At 42.3% G+C, this 18143-nt stretch overlaps 1 protein-coding gene across 9 annotated transcripts in view; it reads left to right on the top strand.

The window, feature by feature from the left end:
- EFCAB11 (EF-hand calcium binding domain 11) overlaps positions 1 to 18143 on the top strand; it is a 158634-nt gene that overhangs the window by 42110 nt on the left and 98381 nt on the right. Inside the window, exon 6 of one of the 9 annotated variants that reach the window (XM_045060364.1) lies at positions 10781 to 11225. The exons of 6 other annotated variants lie outside the window; for them this stretch is intronic. In XM_045060364.1, coding sequence (XP_044916299.1) covers positions 10781 to 10817 — 37 coding nt within the window. In that variant the 3' untranslated portion in view covers positions 10818 to 11225. Of the gene's footprint in view, positions 1 to 2641; positions 3981 to 5351; positions 5901 to 10780; positions 11226 to 18143 lie in introns of those variants that run through there. 2 more of the 9 variants (XM_045060366.1, XM_045060363.1) reach the window with 2 other exon arrangements.

Raw genomic sequence — 18143 nt, 5'->3', positions numbered from 1 at the left:
GGATGTACTTTTCATGGACAAATTGGTTGTTTGGGGAAAATCACCAGACTTAGTTCTTCAGGAATATTTATTTTCACTGACTGATTTCATTGTATGGAGATCAGATTTGAACCCTAAGGGCTTAGTTGTGCTCTCTTTGTACTGTTATTCATTGCTAGATGTGGTTCAGTTAAACAGGAAGGAAAGATAAATGGAAAGATAGTGGTGTATATATATGCATGTCAGATGCAAATCAGGAATCTTGGTGGAAAACTCAAAAGTTTTTATTTTATTTTTTTAATAATTTTTTAAAAATGTTTGTTTTTGAGAGAGAGCACAAGCAGGATTGGGGCAGAGAGAAAGGGAAACATAGAATCTGAAGCAGGCTCTGGGCTCTGAGCTGTCAGCAGAAAGCCCAACATGGGGCTCAAACCCATGAGCCATAAGAACATGACCTGAGCCGAAGTTGGATGCTTAACTGACTGACCACCCAGGTTCCCCTAAACTCAAAATTTTTAAAAGTGAAATTACCTCCTCAATCATTTTTATTCCCAATTAAATTAGTGTTTGATATAAACACTATAGGCTAGTGTAGTATTCAGGACCATTTAGTTTCCTCTCTCTTTTAGTTTCAGATTTTCATTGTAGTTCTTATTAGTCTTTGTGTTTTGAGGGTGCGATTACGGTGTAAGAAATCAAATTAGTGTTAGTGGGTAGATTCAGTTTTCCCTAATGACTTACTAACCACAGTATATCTCCTTCTTATGTAAAAAAGCCAAAGCGGATTACTACTTATTTGACTGACAAGGAAAGGCATTTCTAATTTTATTTAGAAGCTGAAGTAAATTACTTTACCACAAATTAAATGTGAAATAAACATATGATCCTCTCTTAATGAACAAAGCAGGTTGAGAACCAAACAAGTTTGTAGTAGATCTCTTTAGCCAGCTGGTGGTGCTAAAAACTCTGATAAGAAACTAATTGGAAAGAGAGGAGGTTAATCTGGAGCCTTCCTTAATAAATGTTATTTTATTAGTTTTTGAAAAATTAGTACCACAAGTCTATGTATTAGTACCAAAGTATTACGTCTTCTAAGCTTAGGAAGCAACCCAAATCTCTTGGATAGACAGCAGGATACATTTCTAGTAAACTCTTGTAAAAATGTCATTGGCTCCCACAGTATTCACATATTGGAAATTACGTGGTTGTGTAACATCTGGCTTCATCCTGGAAATAGCCTTTAGCCTGTTGTCTAGGGAATTGAAGTATGGACAATAATGCATGTCCGAGAAGCATACCTGGTTCTACTTACGATCCAAATTTAGACTTGAGAAATATTGATTACTACTTTTTACCCTTAACATGCTTCTTAGGGCTAGGTTTTTTGCTTAGCTCTTTTTAACCCCTTGTTTATTTAATGCCAAAGAAGTCCAGTAGAGCGATAGTCTGTTCCTTGAATGTGTCCTAAGATGCAGGTAGCAGATCAGAGAGGCCTTAGAGTCAGGGAGAGCAGGTTTTGAATTTCCCCATGCATTTCATAACCGTCTTCCTGTAGTCACTTACATACATTCTTTTACAGCTCAGGTGTAAACATCTTTTTCCCCAGAGTTGGCATAAGCATTAAATGAGACAATGAGTCCTCCTTGGGTGTTGTTTCCCTGCGCTGCCCTCATTCGAGGCGCAGGCTGGGACTCAGTCATCTGAGCCTCTGCTCTCCCCTGGACTTAGCCAGGCCTGAGGACAGCAGGTCCTCTTTGGGTCTGATAATGCCTCGTGCCCCACTAATGAAAAGATATTTCTAGGTTGTGAAGTTCCACAGGGATTTTGTAGACTCGCTGGCTCACAGAAGAGATAGTTGATCTGGTTTTCAGATATGTCCCTCTCTATCCTGGTGATACTTACCTGTAGGTCAAAATCTGCCTAAGCATTGAAGACTGGGGAAGGGAATACAAGATTGCTGAAAGCTGTAGCAAAAGGTGGTCCCTCAGAGTTGGTTTATCCATTCATTTGTTTGTTTCACTCTTTTTGAGACTTACTGTTCCAAAGATGAACTCCAGAAAAGCTTCAAAATATCTCTAAGAGCTGCAGACTTCAAGAAACAGGATGCTTCCTGCTTGGCAGGAACTGATAGGCAGCCCTTATCTGTGTAACAGGAAGATTATTTAAACATTCTTTACAATGTTAGGGGCACCTGGGTGGCTCAGGTGGTTAAGCGTCCAACTCTTGATTTCAGCTCAGGTCATGATCTTATGGGTTTGTGAGAACGAGCCCCACATTGGGCTCAGTGCTGGTGGTGCACAGCCTGCGTGGGATTCTCTCTCTCCCTCTCTGTCTGCCCCTCCCCTGCTCACACACACTCTCTCAAAATAAATAAATAAACTTAAAAAACCTTCTTTATAATGTTATAAAAATCAGTTATGAGATTACAAATTTTTTAAAACTTTTAAAAACTCTGAGAATAAAATTTATTTAATTTTCCGCAGCATATTCTGCGTTTAGAAGTTTGAAACAAGTTGGCAGAGGTTTCATTGTGATGGTAGAATCATTAAACACTATTAACTAATAGTATGGCTGTGTAAGGTACGTAGTTTTTAGAAAGGGCACAGCTGGTATCTTTGGTTAGAGCTCATTGATTCGGTCTTTGCTTTTCTTTGATTTAAAGATCACAGAATTGTGGCATCGAATGGTGGCAGAGTCTTGAGACGTCATGTACACCATCTCTCTTATAGCTAAGAAGATGGAGGTCAACGAACTTAATGGCTTACCCAAGGTTATAGAGACCTGGATCAAAACTCCGGTCTCCTGACTCCCAATTCAACGCCAGCGTGTTCTTTTTCTGTCCTAACTTCTACACAAGGCGTTATTTTCAGTGTAAATAAAAGCAAGTGTGTGTATGTTCAGCCTTCATAAACTTTCATACTAAACACAGAGCATTGTTTCTGCCGGGTTATCACAGTGGAAACTTTGTATCCAAGACAGCTAATTAAGATGCTCCTACCTACATTTTGGAGCAGAGTTAGGGGAGGGCCGGGAGGCACATCATAACACACAGTTCTCAGAGCAAACAAGTGCCTGTGTCTGTTACCCTTACAGAAGCAGGCGGGGTTTTCATTCCCCGTCTGCCTTACCTGCTCTGCTCCTCATCTCTGGCTAGATGAATGACATCCTCTGCTGCAGGTGTGTTAGTAATTTCTGAGTTTGTTCCCCACTAAAAATGACCTCATTGTTTTGTGCTGCTTTTCCATACTTATACAGTAACAGGAAAATAAACCAGCTCTGAGTACAGCCCACAGCAGAAATCTTGTGCTCTTTATGCAAGTTTGATTTATAGACGTGTACTGCAGAGCAGAGTGACTATGAAACATTCATCTTCCCACTGCTAGTTGCCATGGAAATCAAGTACACAGAGCAGTGTCATTCCAGTCCTGGTGATGCCCGCAGTAGTTTATTCCTTTGTTGTTCTCGTTTCTTAAGCAACAGCCTCGCATTCTTTCATCGTTACAATTAATCATGCACGCAAGTTTTTATCTTTCATCTCAAATAGAAAGTACTAAAAATGTCTGACAAAAATAGGGAGAATTTAAATACCCGTGTGGCTTTAAATATGCATTTGTGATTTTCCCCCTCAGTCCCATTGGAAAATAGGTCATGTAGAAAAAAAAAAAAAGCACATATTAATGTACAGAAATTTCAATCAAGAGAGCAATAGAGAAATCTGAGCAAAAAGCAATGCTACGCTCAGGAAATATTCAGGAGCTTCAGACTCTTGGGCCTCCCGGTGCTTGGAACTAAATAAGTCTGCATTTTGGGTAATGCCAACCAAAAACAGCCCTTAAGCTATATATTATCACCTCTCCTTTTGTTTTGTTTAGTTAGCCTCCTTATGAGTTTGAACAACCTGAATATTTGCTGGATAGATGATGGTAGATTTTTTAAAGAGTAGGGAGGCTTTTTTCTTTAAAGGTTAATAAAGTTCAAGATTTTTTTACAGAGTAAGTAAAAGGAATTCTGGTTATTCTTCCTCTTTTTTTTTTTTTTTTTGCCCCAGTTTAACTTAGCGTAGTTCATAGTACCTACCATGCCAACAATTAGTAAATATTTGCCAATTATCTGCCTTATTTCATGGAGCTTCTGGCCAAGTCTCTTGGTTAAGAGAGCATGTTTGGAGTAAGTGTTCCTTTGCTTGTTGGCTGGGAGACCTTTGAGAAATATCTCAATTTACCTTGGTTCCCTTAACTGTAGAGTGTGCAGCTATAAATTAGGATAATAATGGGTTGTTGATAATAATTCTTGCAAAGCACCTAGCTCCTTGCCTGGCACAATATGAATGCTCCAGTGGGGGATAGTGGTGGTGGTGGTGATGGTTATTACTGGTAAGATTACTGCTCTCACTGCTGTAACTATGCCAGGCCAGGGCTGAGTGCTAACATGTGGAGTGAGACTCCCTTGATTTCATCCCCAAAGCCCAGGACTCTGTGTTTAGGGTCGAGTTCACAGGTGATTGCCAGTGCTGTTACTTGGGCTGTATAGACTCCTTTTATCTCAACACTTTGTCTCCTAGGATTTTGGTATTGACAGGGGTATTGACAGTGGGCCTTTTATCTGCAAATTGGCCATCAATGTCAATGTTGCAAGTTTCTGTGACTGGACCTGTTTCTTACAAAGGGCTGTGTTGGGATGGAGATGGGGGGAGTGGGCTACCTGCTCCGGTCTTGCTAGGGGAAGGTTCTAGTGTTTGTCTACAGAGCCTGAAATAGCCTCTGATCTGCCGTCTCTCCACCCTAAAGCTCCCGTGTTGCTTTGCAGTGGCTGCAGCCCTCCTTCAGCCCTTCTAGAATTGAAGTTTTCCGAACGGGTGGCAGACGCTTTCTTTGTTGAAATTCACTCTCCTTGGCAGTCCTCCAGGGCACACGGCAATGCCTATTTATTTGATTTAGCTTTTGTTTGGTTCGCCTTGTATTTGGTCTGTTTTGCTTTGTGCAGATCTTTTTCTCTCCAAATTTTCATGTTTCGATTCCTTGGACCTCATTTCTATTTATTTTGCTGGCTGGCTTCGTAGTATTGCTAAAAGTTGTTTGCTTTAAGCGATCACAAAATGAGTAGCCTTAGATTCATTGGTCTTTTCTCTCGCCAGCCTGATCCATAGCATGGGAAGTAGCTCACTTTTGTTAATGATAAGAACAAAATGGCCTTTGTGTTTTCCCCTTTGCCACATCCTAATACTATACCACAGTGTCCCCAGTTCTCTTTCTTTGTCGTTTCCTCTCCCCTAGCCAGTAGGCTCATGTCAGTTTTGAAAAAGAGACAGTAGTTGAACTCTTCTGAATCCTGTTTTCTCCCTTCCCGGATGTCCTTCCTGCTTCTTCCCACAGGTGAAAGACGCTAAAAGTCAGACTCTCATATCTTTCGTGTGAAGCTCTCAACACTCAAAGTGACATGGGTACTCAGAATACACCTAATACATTTTTTGTAAAGAACTACTGCAATTTAATTTAAAAAGAAAGAAAGCTGTACACCACACCCCACCACCCCAAACAGGCAATTCATAGAAGAGGAAACCGGAAGAGATGCGCAAACACAAGGAAATACAATTTCACACCTACCGCATAAGCAAAAATGTAAAAGTCTGACGATATCCCAGAACACTTACACATTGCTGGTTGGGATGACTGCATTGGACACAGCGTATACAGCTTTCAAATCGGCAACTGAAATTTAGACCCTCTGTGGATACCTGGTAATGTTTCCAGATCCTCCCTGGATGCCTGATCGTATGTGTGGTCCTCACCGTATACTTAACGTGCAACATGACTCCTGTCTTCTTGCCCCCAGTCACGTTAGGAGGGGTCTCTGCCCTGTGCACTTCTGTCCTCACACTTATGTCTTTTTCTGTCTTAGAAATAAAGATGTGTTATCATCTACTGCTTTGCAGACACTGGGAGGATATGAAAGGAAACAAGACAAGCACTGCCCTGCCCTCGAGGAGCTTATAGTCCAGTTGGCGAAATAGGTAGTTAGTATCCAAGATGGTTAATCCTGAAAGGTGACTGCAAAGCATTATGGGAATGTACGCAAAGGATGCCTAATGGGGGCTGGGGATGGACATGGGGCTGACTTCAGAGAAAGCGATCGCCAGTGTGAGAGTGAAGGATGGAAATAGGGAGGGAGAGAGTGTCCTACGCAGAATGCATCTGCAGAGGTCAGCAGCAGAGCCTGGCGATTCTACCAGCTGAGAGTTCCTCCATACAGCTGGTCTGTTACTGAATCCGCTCGCTCTCGTTTGTCTGGGTGGGTGGCTAGGGCCAGAAGGCTAAACACAGAGTGATGGGGCTGGAAAGGTAGCCACAGGACAAATCATGGAGGGTTTGTACATTTCAGGAAGTTTGAACTTTGTCCTGAGGACAATGGAAAATCATTGACAAAGTAGGGAAGTGACGTGATCAGATTTGTGGTTTGCAGTGTGGAGAGTGGATTCAAATGTGGCAAGCGTAGCTTCTATTAGGGTTGATCCCAGGGACCACCTTCCCATACTCCTCTTCTCCTTAACCCCACTGCGTGTCCTGATCAGCAGTCCAGCTTCTTGCAGTTTCCTGATTAGCACAAAGACTTGCCCTAAACTCTAGCCTCTTTTCTAGCTTCCTGTCCTGAAACCCAGAACTCTGCCTTCTCCTAAGCTTCTAGCTGCACTTGTGCTAAAATAAATGAGTCATCTGGGACATCCACTAGATTATCATCGTGTGGCCCGGAGAGTCCATTACTTTGCTGACTAGCTTGGGTCCCCGGGGACGTGGAGGCCAACTTGGATGTAACCTGAGCTCTGACTCCTGAAATTCATTGCAGTTCACACACTTGGCCTTTCCTGCCCAACCAGACCAGGTCAGACTTGACCTGGGAGAATTCCCGTAGCCTCTTACTTCACTAGCTATTCCACGCTGGTTTCCATTACACTCCCATGTAGGACAATAAAAATGAGAAGAGGGATTGAAGTGAGATGAATTGAACTAGCCAACAGACTTTGGGGAAGTTACTTGACCTCTGTGTGTGTCGGTCACCTCACGTGTAAGATGCGATTATGAGAGAACGTACGTCACGGAGCTGTTTGGGGGTCGTACGAGGGACCACATGGGAGGACACCGTGCGCGGCCCCTAATAGGCACCCACCGTTCGTTAATGTTTTAGTGAAGGTGTCCGGCCCATCATAGAGCAAGAAACAGGAGAACATAAAAGGCTTTTGAGTTCAGGAATAATTTGCCACCACCGAATGGATATTCATCTTGAAAGGTCTTCTCCGCCTCTCCACTGCGGATAATGGAGAGATGACAGCAATACTACACCCCCTGCCCAGTCAGGGGTCCTGACCAAGTTGGCTTCATTTCAGATCTGAGATTTTATTCTGTTGATTTTGTTCCAGAGATCGGCTGCATTTTCGTGAAATGAAATCCCCTGTGCATTTCATCAATTGTGCTTTCTTCCAAAAGACAGTCACGATATTTGTCTCAACTTTATAGTTTGAGCCTCCCAGGACCAGCCTTTCTTGCTTCTTAATAGTGATAATAACAGCCACTAGTTGATCAGAGAGTAGATGACAACTCTCTCTCTCTCTCTTGATTCATTCCACAAATGAGTTCCATGTGTAAGGCACTAAAGAGGGTCCCTTCTGGTCTATAAGAGCAAATCAGACAGGACAGTCTTTCAGGGAGTGACTGTAAGATTAGGTAGAAAACAGTACCTACTGCGGAAGCACAGAAAGCCTGAGAGGATTTAATTCCAGCCAGGGCAGTCGCAGAATTTAGCAACGGAGTCCGGATTTGAAAAACCCTGGGAGGAAAGGCACCCAGAGAGAGAGAGAGAACAGCACAGACGGTGAGCGGATGGAGGGGAGTGGGAGGCAGTGGTCGCGAGGACGTGATAAAATAGTGAACACGACGCGGGTGCCAAGCCCTGTCCCCAACCCTTTGCTTGTCGTTAACTCCTTTGATCCTCACAGCAGCCCTGGGAGGTGGCGACTGTTATTCCTCCCATTTTACAGATGAGGAGACCAAGGGGGGCAGAGCGGCTGGGTGACTTGGCAAAGGTCACCTGAACGGACAGAAATTGGCCCTGACCCAGACAGTCTGACCCCAGATTGGAAGCGCAAATAAGCACATCCATCATGCAAGGGAGAACCTTTTTGTCTTTCCCTTTTATATCTCGCCCCATGTGCACCCTTGAAAGGGATTTTTGAATCTCTTTATCAATCACGTCTACTACAGTTTACAGATTTTTGAAGGAATCATTTTATTTAAGGGCTCTTTCCAGTTCAATTTCAATGGAATAAAGATCTGGACAGCATATAAATTTTCACAGTAAAAAATAGAGCTGTATAATCTATGGCTATAACCCTTTTCAGAGACCTAAGGCTGTGGATATATGAAAACACTTTAGCTGAATTGTACACCCTTTTTGTAAAATTCCCTGATTTCTGACAATTTGGTCATAAAACCTTTTGATAAAAATCTCAAAAACCTCATACTGCAAAACTGTAAAATGTGACTGTGTTAAGGGCCAAAAAAAATTCTGTATTTTAGACTGTCATGAACTGTTTAAACATCATAATGGGAAACATTTATGGCTTAAATAATTGAAGTCCACGTTTCTCAGAATCCATCTACTCCTCTCAACCTTTTGTTAGACCTTCAGACAAATCACCAAAGTGACTGGCTTGAGTTTCTCCATTCCTCTGCCTTCTCCATGGTGGGGGAGTGGGATGTGCCCTGGGCTGTCATTCAGCTGTTCAGGCTTGGAGCCCGTATTGTGGGGAACTGACTCGGGCATGTCTGTTACCTTCCCTATACTTCGGTTGCCTCTCCTTCTAGCTTTAAATACCTTGATTCTCTGTTTTCATACCTTTTGTTGGATTACTCTTTAAAAAAGATTCTTGTTTACATTTATTTATTTTTGGGAGACAGAGGGAGACAGAGCACAAGTGGGCGAGAGGCAGGGAGAGAATGAGACACAGAATCCGAAGCAGGCTCCAGGCTCTGAGCCATCAGCACAGAGCCCGATGCGAGGCTCGAACTCACAAACTGTGAGATCATGACCTGAGCCGAAGTCGGATGTTTAACTGACTGAGCCACCCAGGCCCCCTTGTTGGCTTGCTCTTTAAAGAAAACAGTGATTCTAATGTCTTTGGCAAGAAATGAAAAAAATGCAAATAATTTGCTCATCAGTGTCATCAAACATCGTCAATTTCAGCATTATTTAACAAATGTTTATTAAGCACTTACTATGTGCATGATAAATTATGTGTTTCGCTGCCCAGCATTACCAGTCATGGCAATGTTAAATCCTCAGATTTCTTGGAATTTACCTTCTCTGTTTCCCCATTCTCATGTCTGCATTATATACTATAGAATCTTATACTCTTTATTTAATCTTATTTTCTTATATCCCAAGCAAACAGAGCCAAACAGAAAACTCTAATCTCAAAGGGATCCTTAGCATGTTGCAAATTATGATTAAATCGTATTCTTTCCATTTTTTTCGGTGTTAAGCAGCCCCATTTCAACCTACCGGAAAAACCATAGCCGTCAGATGTTCGCATCTAATCCAGATGGGTCAGCTGACATACTAGTTTTAATGGTTTGCAGTGATAAATTTGTCATCGGATTGGAACCTTCTCTGGGTTGTAAATTGCTCAGACTCAAATGCTATGGAAAATTTACAAGGACTGCCGTTAGAATAGAATGTTTTAAGTTACCTCAGTTGTACTTGGCGGGGGCGGGGTGGGGGGGGACCTGGTAAGGGGTATATCAGATAACCATAAGTTCACGTGGCAAAAAAACAGCTACTGGGCCGCTTGTCAAATAATAAACTGGATAATGATGATGGCAAAAGCACCTGTCATTTTTTGATTGCCAGGCATTGCCACTATTCCATTCACTCCTCACAATAAGCTAATGCGTTGTACACCATTGTTATGATTCCTATTTCACAGATAAGAAAACTGAGCTTAGAGAGGTTAAATAATGTTCCCAAAGCCACACGGTTAATGAATAGCTGGCAATGCTCTAAGTTGCTTGTTGTCACCCTCTGTTCATCATATTTAAAGTGAGAGCCATTATCCTTATCCTCAAGTCGGCTCTTCCTTTCTATTTCTGTCAGTGACACCATGATTTTCCCAGCTTCACTTGTGCAGTCAGCATTGATCTTTCCTTTTCTGCCCTGGCTCTTCATTTGTTCAGCCACTGGTCCCTTTGCTCATGCAGTGTCTTTCTGCTGTCAACCCCTCTTCCCATGACGTTGGTGTGGTAAGTATCTAGGCCCCACTTATAAGGGTGCGTGCTAAAGTCACCCTCTGCCCCCTCTCCTCAGGTTCTTCTAACTTCTCTCCTGATGAGCTAGGACCTTCACTCATGATGCGCATGACTCCTTTCTGGGATGTCCCTTCCTCTGCATCCTTCTCTGTGAGCCCTTCCGGCGAGGTTGGGTTCCCTCCTCTGTTGTGTGACCTGATGTGTCCGTTCCTCAGTGACTGTCCCCTCTTCTCAGTGTTCGTGATGGTACTTCTTTATCTCATTGTGCACTGAGCACATGCCACCTGCCTTGCATGCCATACGGCTCCTCCTGCCTGTGATCTGCCTCTCTCCCCCAGTGGTGCTTAGGACCCCTCATGAACATCTGGAACATTGCTGTGTGCCCGGAAGTGCACGTTTCCAGGCCCCACGTGCATGTATGAGGACAGCAGCTTTTATGGTAACTGTATGGTAATTCATTGAGTCACGAACTCTCCCATTAATGCCCCAAACCTTATTATTCACAAACCCAGTTCACTGGAAAAGGAGCACAAGCATTCATGAGGCGTTCGGTTGTTTGCAAAGATGGCGGTAACAACTCCCTCCACCCCTTCCCTGTGGGCACCCTCCTTTGCAGAGTACCATGGCTCCTCCCATCAAGAGGTGGAGTTTTCCTCCACCGTCTGAGTCTGAGCTGACTTTGTGACTTAATTTGACCAAAGGTTGTGGCAAAAAGTAGCAAACCACCAAAACCTGAGGGTCACATTGGGAATCCCCCTCTCCAAGGATCCCTTCGGAAGCCATGCCTTTAGCTCCATCAGCCACTGAGGTTTCGTCCCACTGTGTGCACACAGAGGTGGTTTGAGAAGCTTCTTTAATGACAGTGCGTTTTAAAGTTCTGCACCTCGGGGCGCCTGGGTGGCTTAGTCGGTTAAGCGTCCGACTTCAGCTCAGGTCACGATCTCGTGGTCCGTGAGTTCGAGCCCCGCGTCGGGCTCTGGGCTGATGGCTCAGAGCCTGGAGCCAGCTTCCGATTCTGTGTCTCCCTCTCTCTCTGCCCCTCCCCCGTTCATGCTCTGTCTCTCTCTGTCTCAAAAATAAATAAACGTTAAAAAAAATTAAAAAAAAAATAAAGTTCTGCATTTCTATAGAAAGGGTCTTAAAAGTAGGTAATAAATTATGATTGTTTACACACTCTAATACTACAATTCTGTGTTGTCTCTATAATTTCCTAAATGTAATCCAAAGCTAACATTGATTTTAAAAATGCTAATATTTTCACAAGGCTCAGTTAAAAAAAAAAAGCGCTTGTGTTCTTGGTGTGCAAACACCTGGAATTTCCCCTCCCTTCTCTCCTGCCCATTCTGTGGAAACAAGGCCTGTATTTGCCAAATAGCAAAACAGCCTTTGTTTGACAATGTACATTTTACTTTTGTGCCGCCGTTGAATCCCACTAACATTTTCTTTCACGGAAAATGACCATTTCTTCCAGGAGTATGTGATTTTTTTTTCAAATGCATGAAGTTTTAAAAATGAAACTTCATTTCAGACAGAATGATCTTTGGTTTTATGAAAGTGGAATATTTTTTACGGTTCTGTGGCTGTTCATCATTTTAAAACCTATTAGTTGTAACAGGTCAGCTTGAAAAATGAGGAGTTTTAAATTTAACTTAGACAAAATACCTCACGATAGATTCTGAAACTGCGCCAGTAAAACTGTGTTTCAACGATTCTTGAATTTGTTTCTTAAGGGATAGTTTTCTCCTTTAAATGTGTATTTGGTAAAGCACAGTAATTCAAATTCTGGTGGATGTGGAGGACTTCCAGATTCATGCATAACGCAGACAGCACTGTTTGCGGGGCTTTGACTCCTAATGACTGACCTAATGTGTTGTGTCTCCTTTTTCTGGCCGAGAGAAGGGATCTCATTTATAAGCATTTTATTCAGTAATATGTTCATATTGCGTTTTGCCTCATGCGATTTCTCAGACTACAAGAATACCTGCGACATACGGAGATAGCTCCTATCATCGCTAGCAAAGTACAAGGTAATTTGGATAGAAAATACGTAATGTGATAGCTGTAGTCACAGAATATAATTAAATTAGTGCCTAGTGTAAAAATAGTGAAAGGATTTATTTTTAGTTTTTAATGGATCAGATGAATGTGATTAAAATATGTAAATTAAATAACGGCATTCATTTCCGTGCTGTTCTCTGTGGCATCGGCTCTCGCTCGTCTGTATCGGAAGGCGTCCATTTTCTTCTCCCCTCCCCCATTTTCCAGTAAACCCAGTATTCAAGACCGTGAATTTGATAAAACAGGGAATGCATTTGTTACATGCTTCAAAGCCTTAAAATGGAGGGATTCGTTCATCCATTTAGGAAACAGTTTTTTAGTACCTACTGTGCACCTAGTCCCTTTCAGGGTGCTTGCGGGGAGAGCTGTGAGCAAAGCAAACAAGGTCCCTGCTCTCAAGGAATTGAGTTTAGTTGTAAGACGACCGACAGTAACTGAGTAAACGAGTTAACCTCAGATACGGATAACATGCTATGAGGAAGGTAAAATAATACTGGAGAGAATGACTGAGGGGGAGGTGGGTAGTTTTAGACGGGGAGGCTAGGGAAGGCCTTTTTGAAGGGTAACCTTTGAATGAGACGGAAGTGATGAAAAGCTGACTGGGAGGAGAACCACCCAGAAACCGGAAGAGCATTTAAAAAGGCTCTAGGGACGCCTGGGGGGCTCAGTCAGTTAAGCGTCTGACTTCTGCTAGGGTCATGATCTTGTAGTTCGTGGGTTCGAGCCCCACGTCGGGCTCTGCGCTGACAGCTCAGACAAGCGTCTGACTTCTGCTAGGGTCATGATCTTGTAGTTCGTGGGTTCGAGCCCCACGTCGGGCTCTGCGCTGACAGCTCAGAGCCTGGAGCCTGCTTCGGATTCTGTCTCCCTCTCTCTCTGCCCCACCCCGCTCACTCTCTGTCTCTGTCTCTCAAAAATAAAAGTTAAAAAAAATTGAAAAGGCTCTGAAGCGGGTGTAAACTTGGCAGGATAGGGAAAGTAAAAGACAACCAGAGTGGCTGGATTGCAGTGAGTAAGAGCAGGATTGGGGGCGAGACTCGAAAAGTAGATGGGGGCACAATGACACACAATGACACATGGATGCCCCTCCACAGGATGTTATATCATGCAGTTACTATATTTTACTATATCATATCACGTTCTGTATGTTATTATATATCCTATCGTATTGTGTATATGGTATTACTATTACTTATTTTTGTAACCTTCTCTAAGGTTATAAACCTTGTAAAGAGAGAGATGAAAGGTTAAAGAAGGACATTAAGGGTCCTCAGGAAGTGTAGGTTTTCTGAGCATTTCCAGTATACAAAGTCACAGCAGTGGGCCATAGTATCCTTTCTTGTATCCCACCATCTCCCCACATTAGTTTCTAGTTGTCAGTGAAGTTCAGTTCAGTGGATGTCCAGAGTTCATGCTGGGCACAAGGGACTAAATCTCCTGGGCTGTTACGGATGAACGTGGCAGAAAATGTGATAGACCCTCCCTGGAAGGCAACTTTCCTGGATTGTATCGATCATTTCAGTCCGTGGTCAGCTACCTTTTATAACGTCTTTTTTATCCTTAGGTTACAAATTGTAAAATGATTTGAAGGACCAGACACCTAATCTAAATGTCAGTGATTTGTAATGTTAATGTAGTCTTCATTTGTTCCTCTTCATTGGAGACACAAGACTTGAAAAAATGATTTTGAGACCTGCATGGGCATCAGTCCCCAAAGGGTTTATCACTTGAATTATTTTTCTCCTTGAGGAAGGAACTTGTTAAAAATTAGCAATTTAGGGGCATTGGGTGGCTCAGTCAGTTAAACGTCGACTCTTGATTTCAGCTCAGGTCATGACCTCACGGTTCGTGAGATCGAGCTTTGCATCAGGCTCTGCACTGACAGCGTGACGCCTGCTTGGGTATCTTTCTCCCCTTCTCTCTCCCTCTCTGTCTGGCTCTCACCCATTCGTGTGAGGGCACACTCTCTTTCAAAATAAATAAACTTTATTTAAAAAATTAACAATTTAGGGGCACCTGGGTGGCTCAGTTGGTTAAGCGTCCAACTTTGGCTCAGGTCATGATCTCATGGTTTGTGGGTTCGAGCCCCACATTGGGTTCTGTGCCGACAGCTCAGAGCCTGGAGCCTGCTTCGGATTCTGTGTCTCCCTCTCACTCTGCCCCTCCCGGACTTGTGCTCTGTGTCTCTGTCTCTCAAAAATAAATAAACATTTAAAAAAAATTAACAAGTAAATACAATACATGAAAGCTTAAAAAATATGTGCACTTTTAAATGAAGCAACACAGATTTGTAGACTCTGTTCTATTATGCTTATGATTCAGGGTGTCCGAGTTAGACTAGGGGATCAGGAAACAATACAGCCCATCTCCTTTCTGTGTGTCTTCAGACCATCTTAGTCACGATATACTGACTTACAATGTCCACTGAATTAAACTTTCTAGTGATTTATAAGACATTGAAATGCATTACTAAGAACACTTACTGAGTCTTCCTTCAGAGATAATTAATAAAAAGATTTTGTTATCAAAGGCAACAATTTAGGGTTCCTTCTGGCAAAGGTAAGTTCTAGAAGTTTCCATGGTTTGCTGCTAGTAACTCCATTCCTTGGATGATTGCTTGGCTTTATTCTTTCTGACTCTCATTCTGTGGTTTCATGGATTTTCCCCGTTTAAAATAAAACTGTAGAAGCCAGTGCTACATTTAGTGTCTTATGTCCAGGCATGGGCAATGTCTCTTTTCACTGACTTTGTTCCAGGGGTTCTGGAAAGGAGCTGACCAGGCCTCCCTGTGACAGGGCATAGTTTTTTCAGCTCCACCCCTCATTCTCTTGTAGATGTACATGTGGTATGTCAGTGTGTGTCACGTATATGTAAAATCATCGAGGCAGAAAAAAAAGTGCATATAAGAAACAAAACATTCCATTTCAAATGTGGTTGAAACCACCCTGGGGAGCCCTGTCTGCTGGCCTTTCCCTTCCTCTGCCCCAGAGATAATCACTATCCTGAATTTTTAAGCTCACTCACGTGTGCCTTTATATTTTATGACACAGATTTATGTGTTTTAGGTAATATATAGTATTGTTTTATTTACTTGTAAGCCTTACATAAACTCAGATTGCTTTTTCTCTAATCGTTATATTTTTGAGACCTACTTACGTTAATATACACGTATCGTTCATTTTCTTTTTCTGCTGCAAAGTATTCTGTTGGGGCTGGAGGGGCACAGTAGCCTAGCACCCTCTTTTGCCATCCAGAGTAAATCGGGAAAGAAATGCAAGTGTTACGAGTAGTAGCTAAAAATGTCAGCACTATCTGTGGGATGGCTCTGTTGAAGGGGTGGATGTGCTGGATTGCAGCCAGAATTAAATAGGTTTCCCCTCAGACACAGGCACCCCACATGAAAGCCTGCCGCTCTGGCACTGGGGAGCAGAGCACTGCGCATGCCCCCACAGTCAGGTGGCTCTTACAGAGAAAAGGAGGAGGTACGCCAATTAGGTAAGTCTCTAGGAGGAATGGGTGAGGACAAGGGGAGAGGCTGGGAATATTACTCCAAAAGAGGTTCCTCTGCATGGAAATATAAAGATGGAGAATCTCTGCAAGACTGACCTTACTTATCAAATTCCTTTACATTATAGAATTTAAGGCTTAACGTTTAAATCATAAGGCCTAAATTCTCATTTTTTGCCTCCACTAGTGTAATTACATGAAAGGCTGTATACCACAAAACACCTCTGATCTATCAAAAAGCAAATTCATCGACCACTTGGAAACTGTCTATGTGTAACAAACCTTTTCCATTTTAACTAACCCGATGGTAATGCTGTACTAATGCTGTATTAATGCTTTTATTCTCTCCTCAGAGCCTGTAGACATTGTTGTCATCCAAAGGCACTCAAGTACTAAATTACATATCATGCTACTTAGATAAGGAAATTGCATCATGATTTTCTTAATTCTTTGTAAGGGTGGTTTCTTAAAGGGTCACAGACTTTCACCAATGGAAAGATCCCTAAAACTTGGTACAGTCTCTTATTTTACACATGTGAGGTTAAATGACCCATCCAAGGTCACACATCTAAGCAGACATAGGTCAAGGTTGGGACTCAGGTCTGTCAGCCCTGGTGCAGCGGGCTCCCCATTGCAATGGTGTCTTTGTCCATTCAGGCTGCTCTAACAGAAGACTACGGACGGGGTGGGGGGTGGGGATAGGGGAAGGCTTAAGCAACGGATATTTATTTCTTACAGTTCCAGAGGCCGAAAAGTCTAAGATCTAGGGGCTGACAGTTCTGGGGTCTGGTGAGAACTTGCTTCCTGGTTCATAGGCAGCTGCCTTCTTGCTGTATCCTCACATAGTAGAAGAGGCAAAGGAGTTCTCTGGGGTCCCTTATATAAGGGCGCTAATCCCAGAATGAAGGCTCCACCCTCATAACCTAAGCATCCCCGAGAAGCACCCCCCCCCAAATACCGTCACATTGGGGATTAGGTTTCAATATATGAATTTTGAGAAGACATAAAACATTCTGTCTATGCAAATGGATTATAAAATTATAGCTTTATTCTCTATTTTTATCGTGTTGATGTGTATTTTTACAGCTACATTTCCTTGACTGATAGGTTTCGGTGCATTTTGCTTTTCATTGCTGGCATCTTTTTTGTTTCTCAACACTGAAGGAACTGTTTATCATACTTCATTAAATTAGCCTTATGGAAGTAGTGTGTACTCTTTTCCTTCCTTATTTTCTACGGGTGTTTACTTGCTAGTCTTTCCAACAGGTTGTGTAAATAAGTGAAGTGTGAAGATAAATTATTCCAAAATGGCGTATCAACAGTTTGCGTACATTAAGCCTATGATGTAATAGTTTGAATCTGATGTAATAAGATGTAAATTTGTAAATGTAGGTACTTATTTTTTTAATATACTTTTTCCATGAATAGCTATCTTTTATTTAAGTTAGTGTGTTTAATAATACAATGAGCACATTCAATCCAAGAACTAAAATACTACCGTTAACTCCCATTTACCTAGGTTCCCCTCCATTCTGTTTCCCTGCTTTCCTCCCATAGGACCCACTACACACACACACACACACACACACACACACAAATACATATATGTATATACACATACACACCCATATGTATTTCCCTAACGTTTAAACTTTCTCATTTTAAAACTATATAAAAAAGGTGTCAAATGTATGTAGTCTTTAGTGACACGCTTTTTTCACTCAGTGATATGTTTCTAATATTTATCCCTGTTTTGTGTGGAATTAGAATTCACTCATTTTAAATGTGTGTACCGGTCCATTGTATGAATTTACCGTAATTTATCTATTCTTCTATGGATGGGCATTTTGTTTTTCCCCCTAGATTTGCCTGTTTTTACTATTACTAGTAACACTGTATGGACAGTCTTTTTTATTTTTAATTTTATTTTAGAGAAAGAGCGTGAGTAGGGAGGAGGGGCACAGGGAGAGAGAGATGCTCAGCACAAAGCCTAATGTAGGGCTTAATCCCATGACCCTGGGATCATGACCTGAGCCAAAATCAAGAGACGGACACTCAACTGACTGAGCCACCCTGGTGCTCCCTTTATGGACAGTCTTGTACCATAATTCCTCATGCCCATGTGCAAGTGATTCTCTTAGGAGTAGAATCCCTGGGTTATGAGGTATGCCAATGTTTACTTAGATAGTGCCAGCGTTTTATAATGCCAAATGATATTTCCAAATCATCCCATTAATTTGCAGTCTCATCAATGTATGAGAGAATCTGTTGACCTGCACCCTCTCCAGCACTTGGTATTATTAG

Source organism: Felis catus, chromosome B3 (genome assembly GCF_018350175.1).
Source record: "Felis catus isolate Fca126 chromosome B3, F.catus_Fca126_mat1.0, whole genome shotgun sequence".
Lineage (NCBI taxonomy): Eukaryota > Metazoa > Chordata > Mammalia > Carnivora > Felidae > Felis > Felis catus.
Note: the sequence above shows the minus strand (reverse complement) of the source record. Positions and strands in the feature narration are given on the sequence as shown.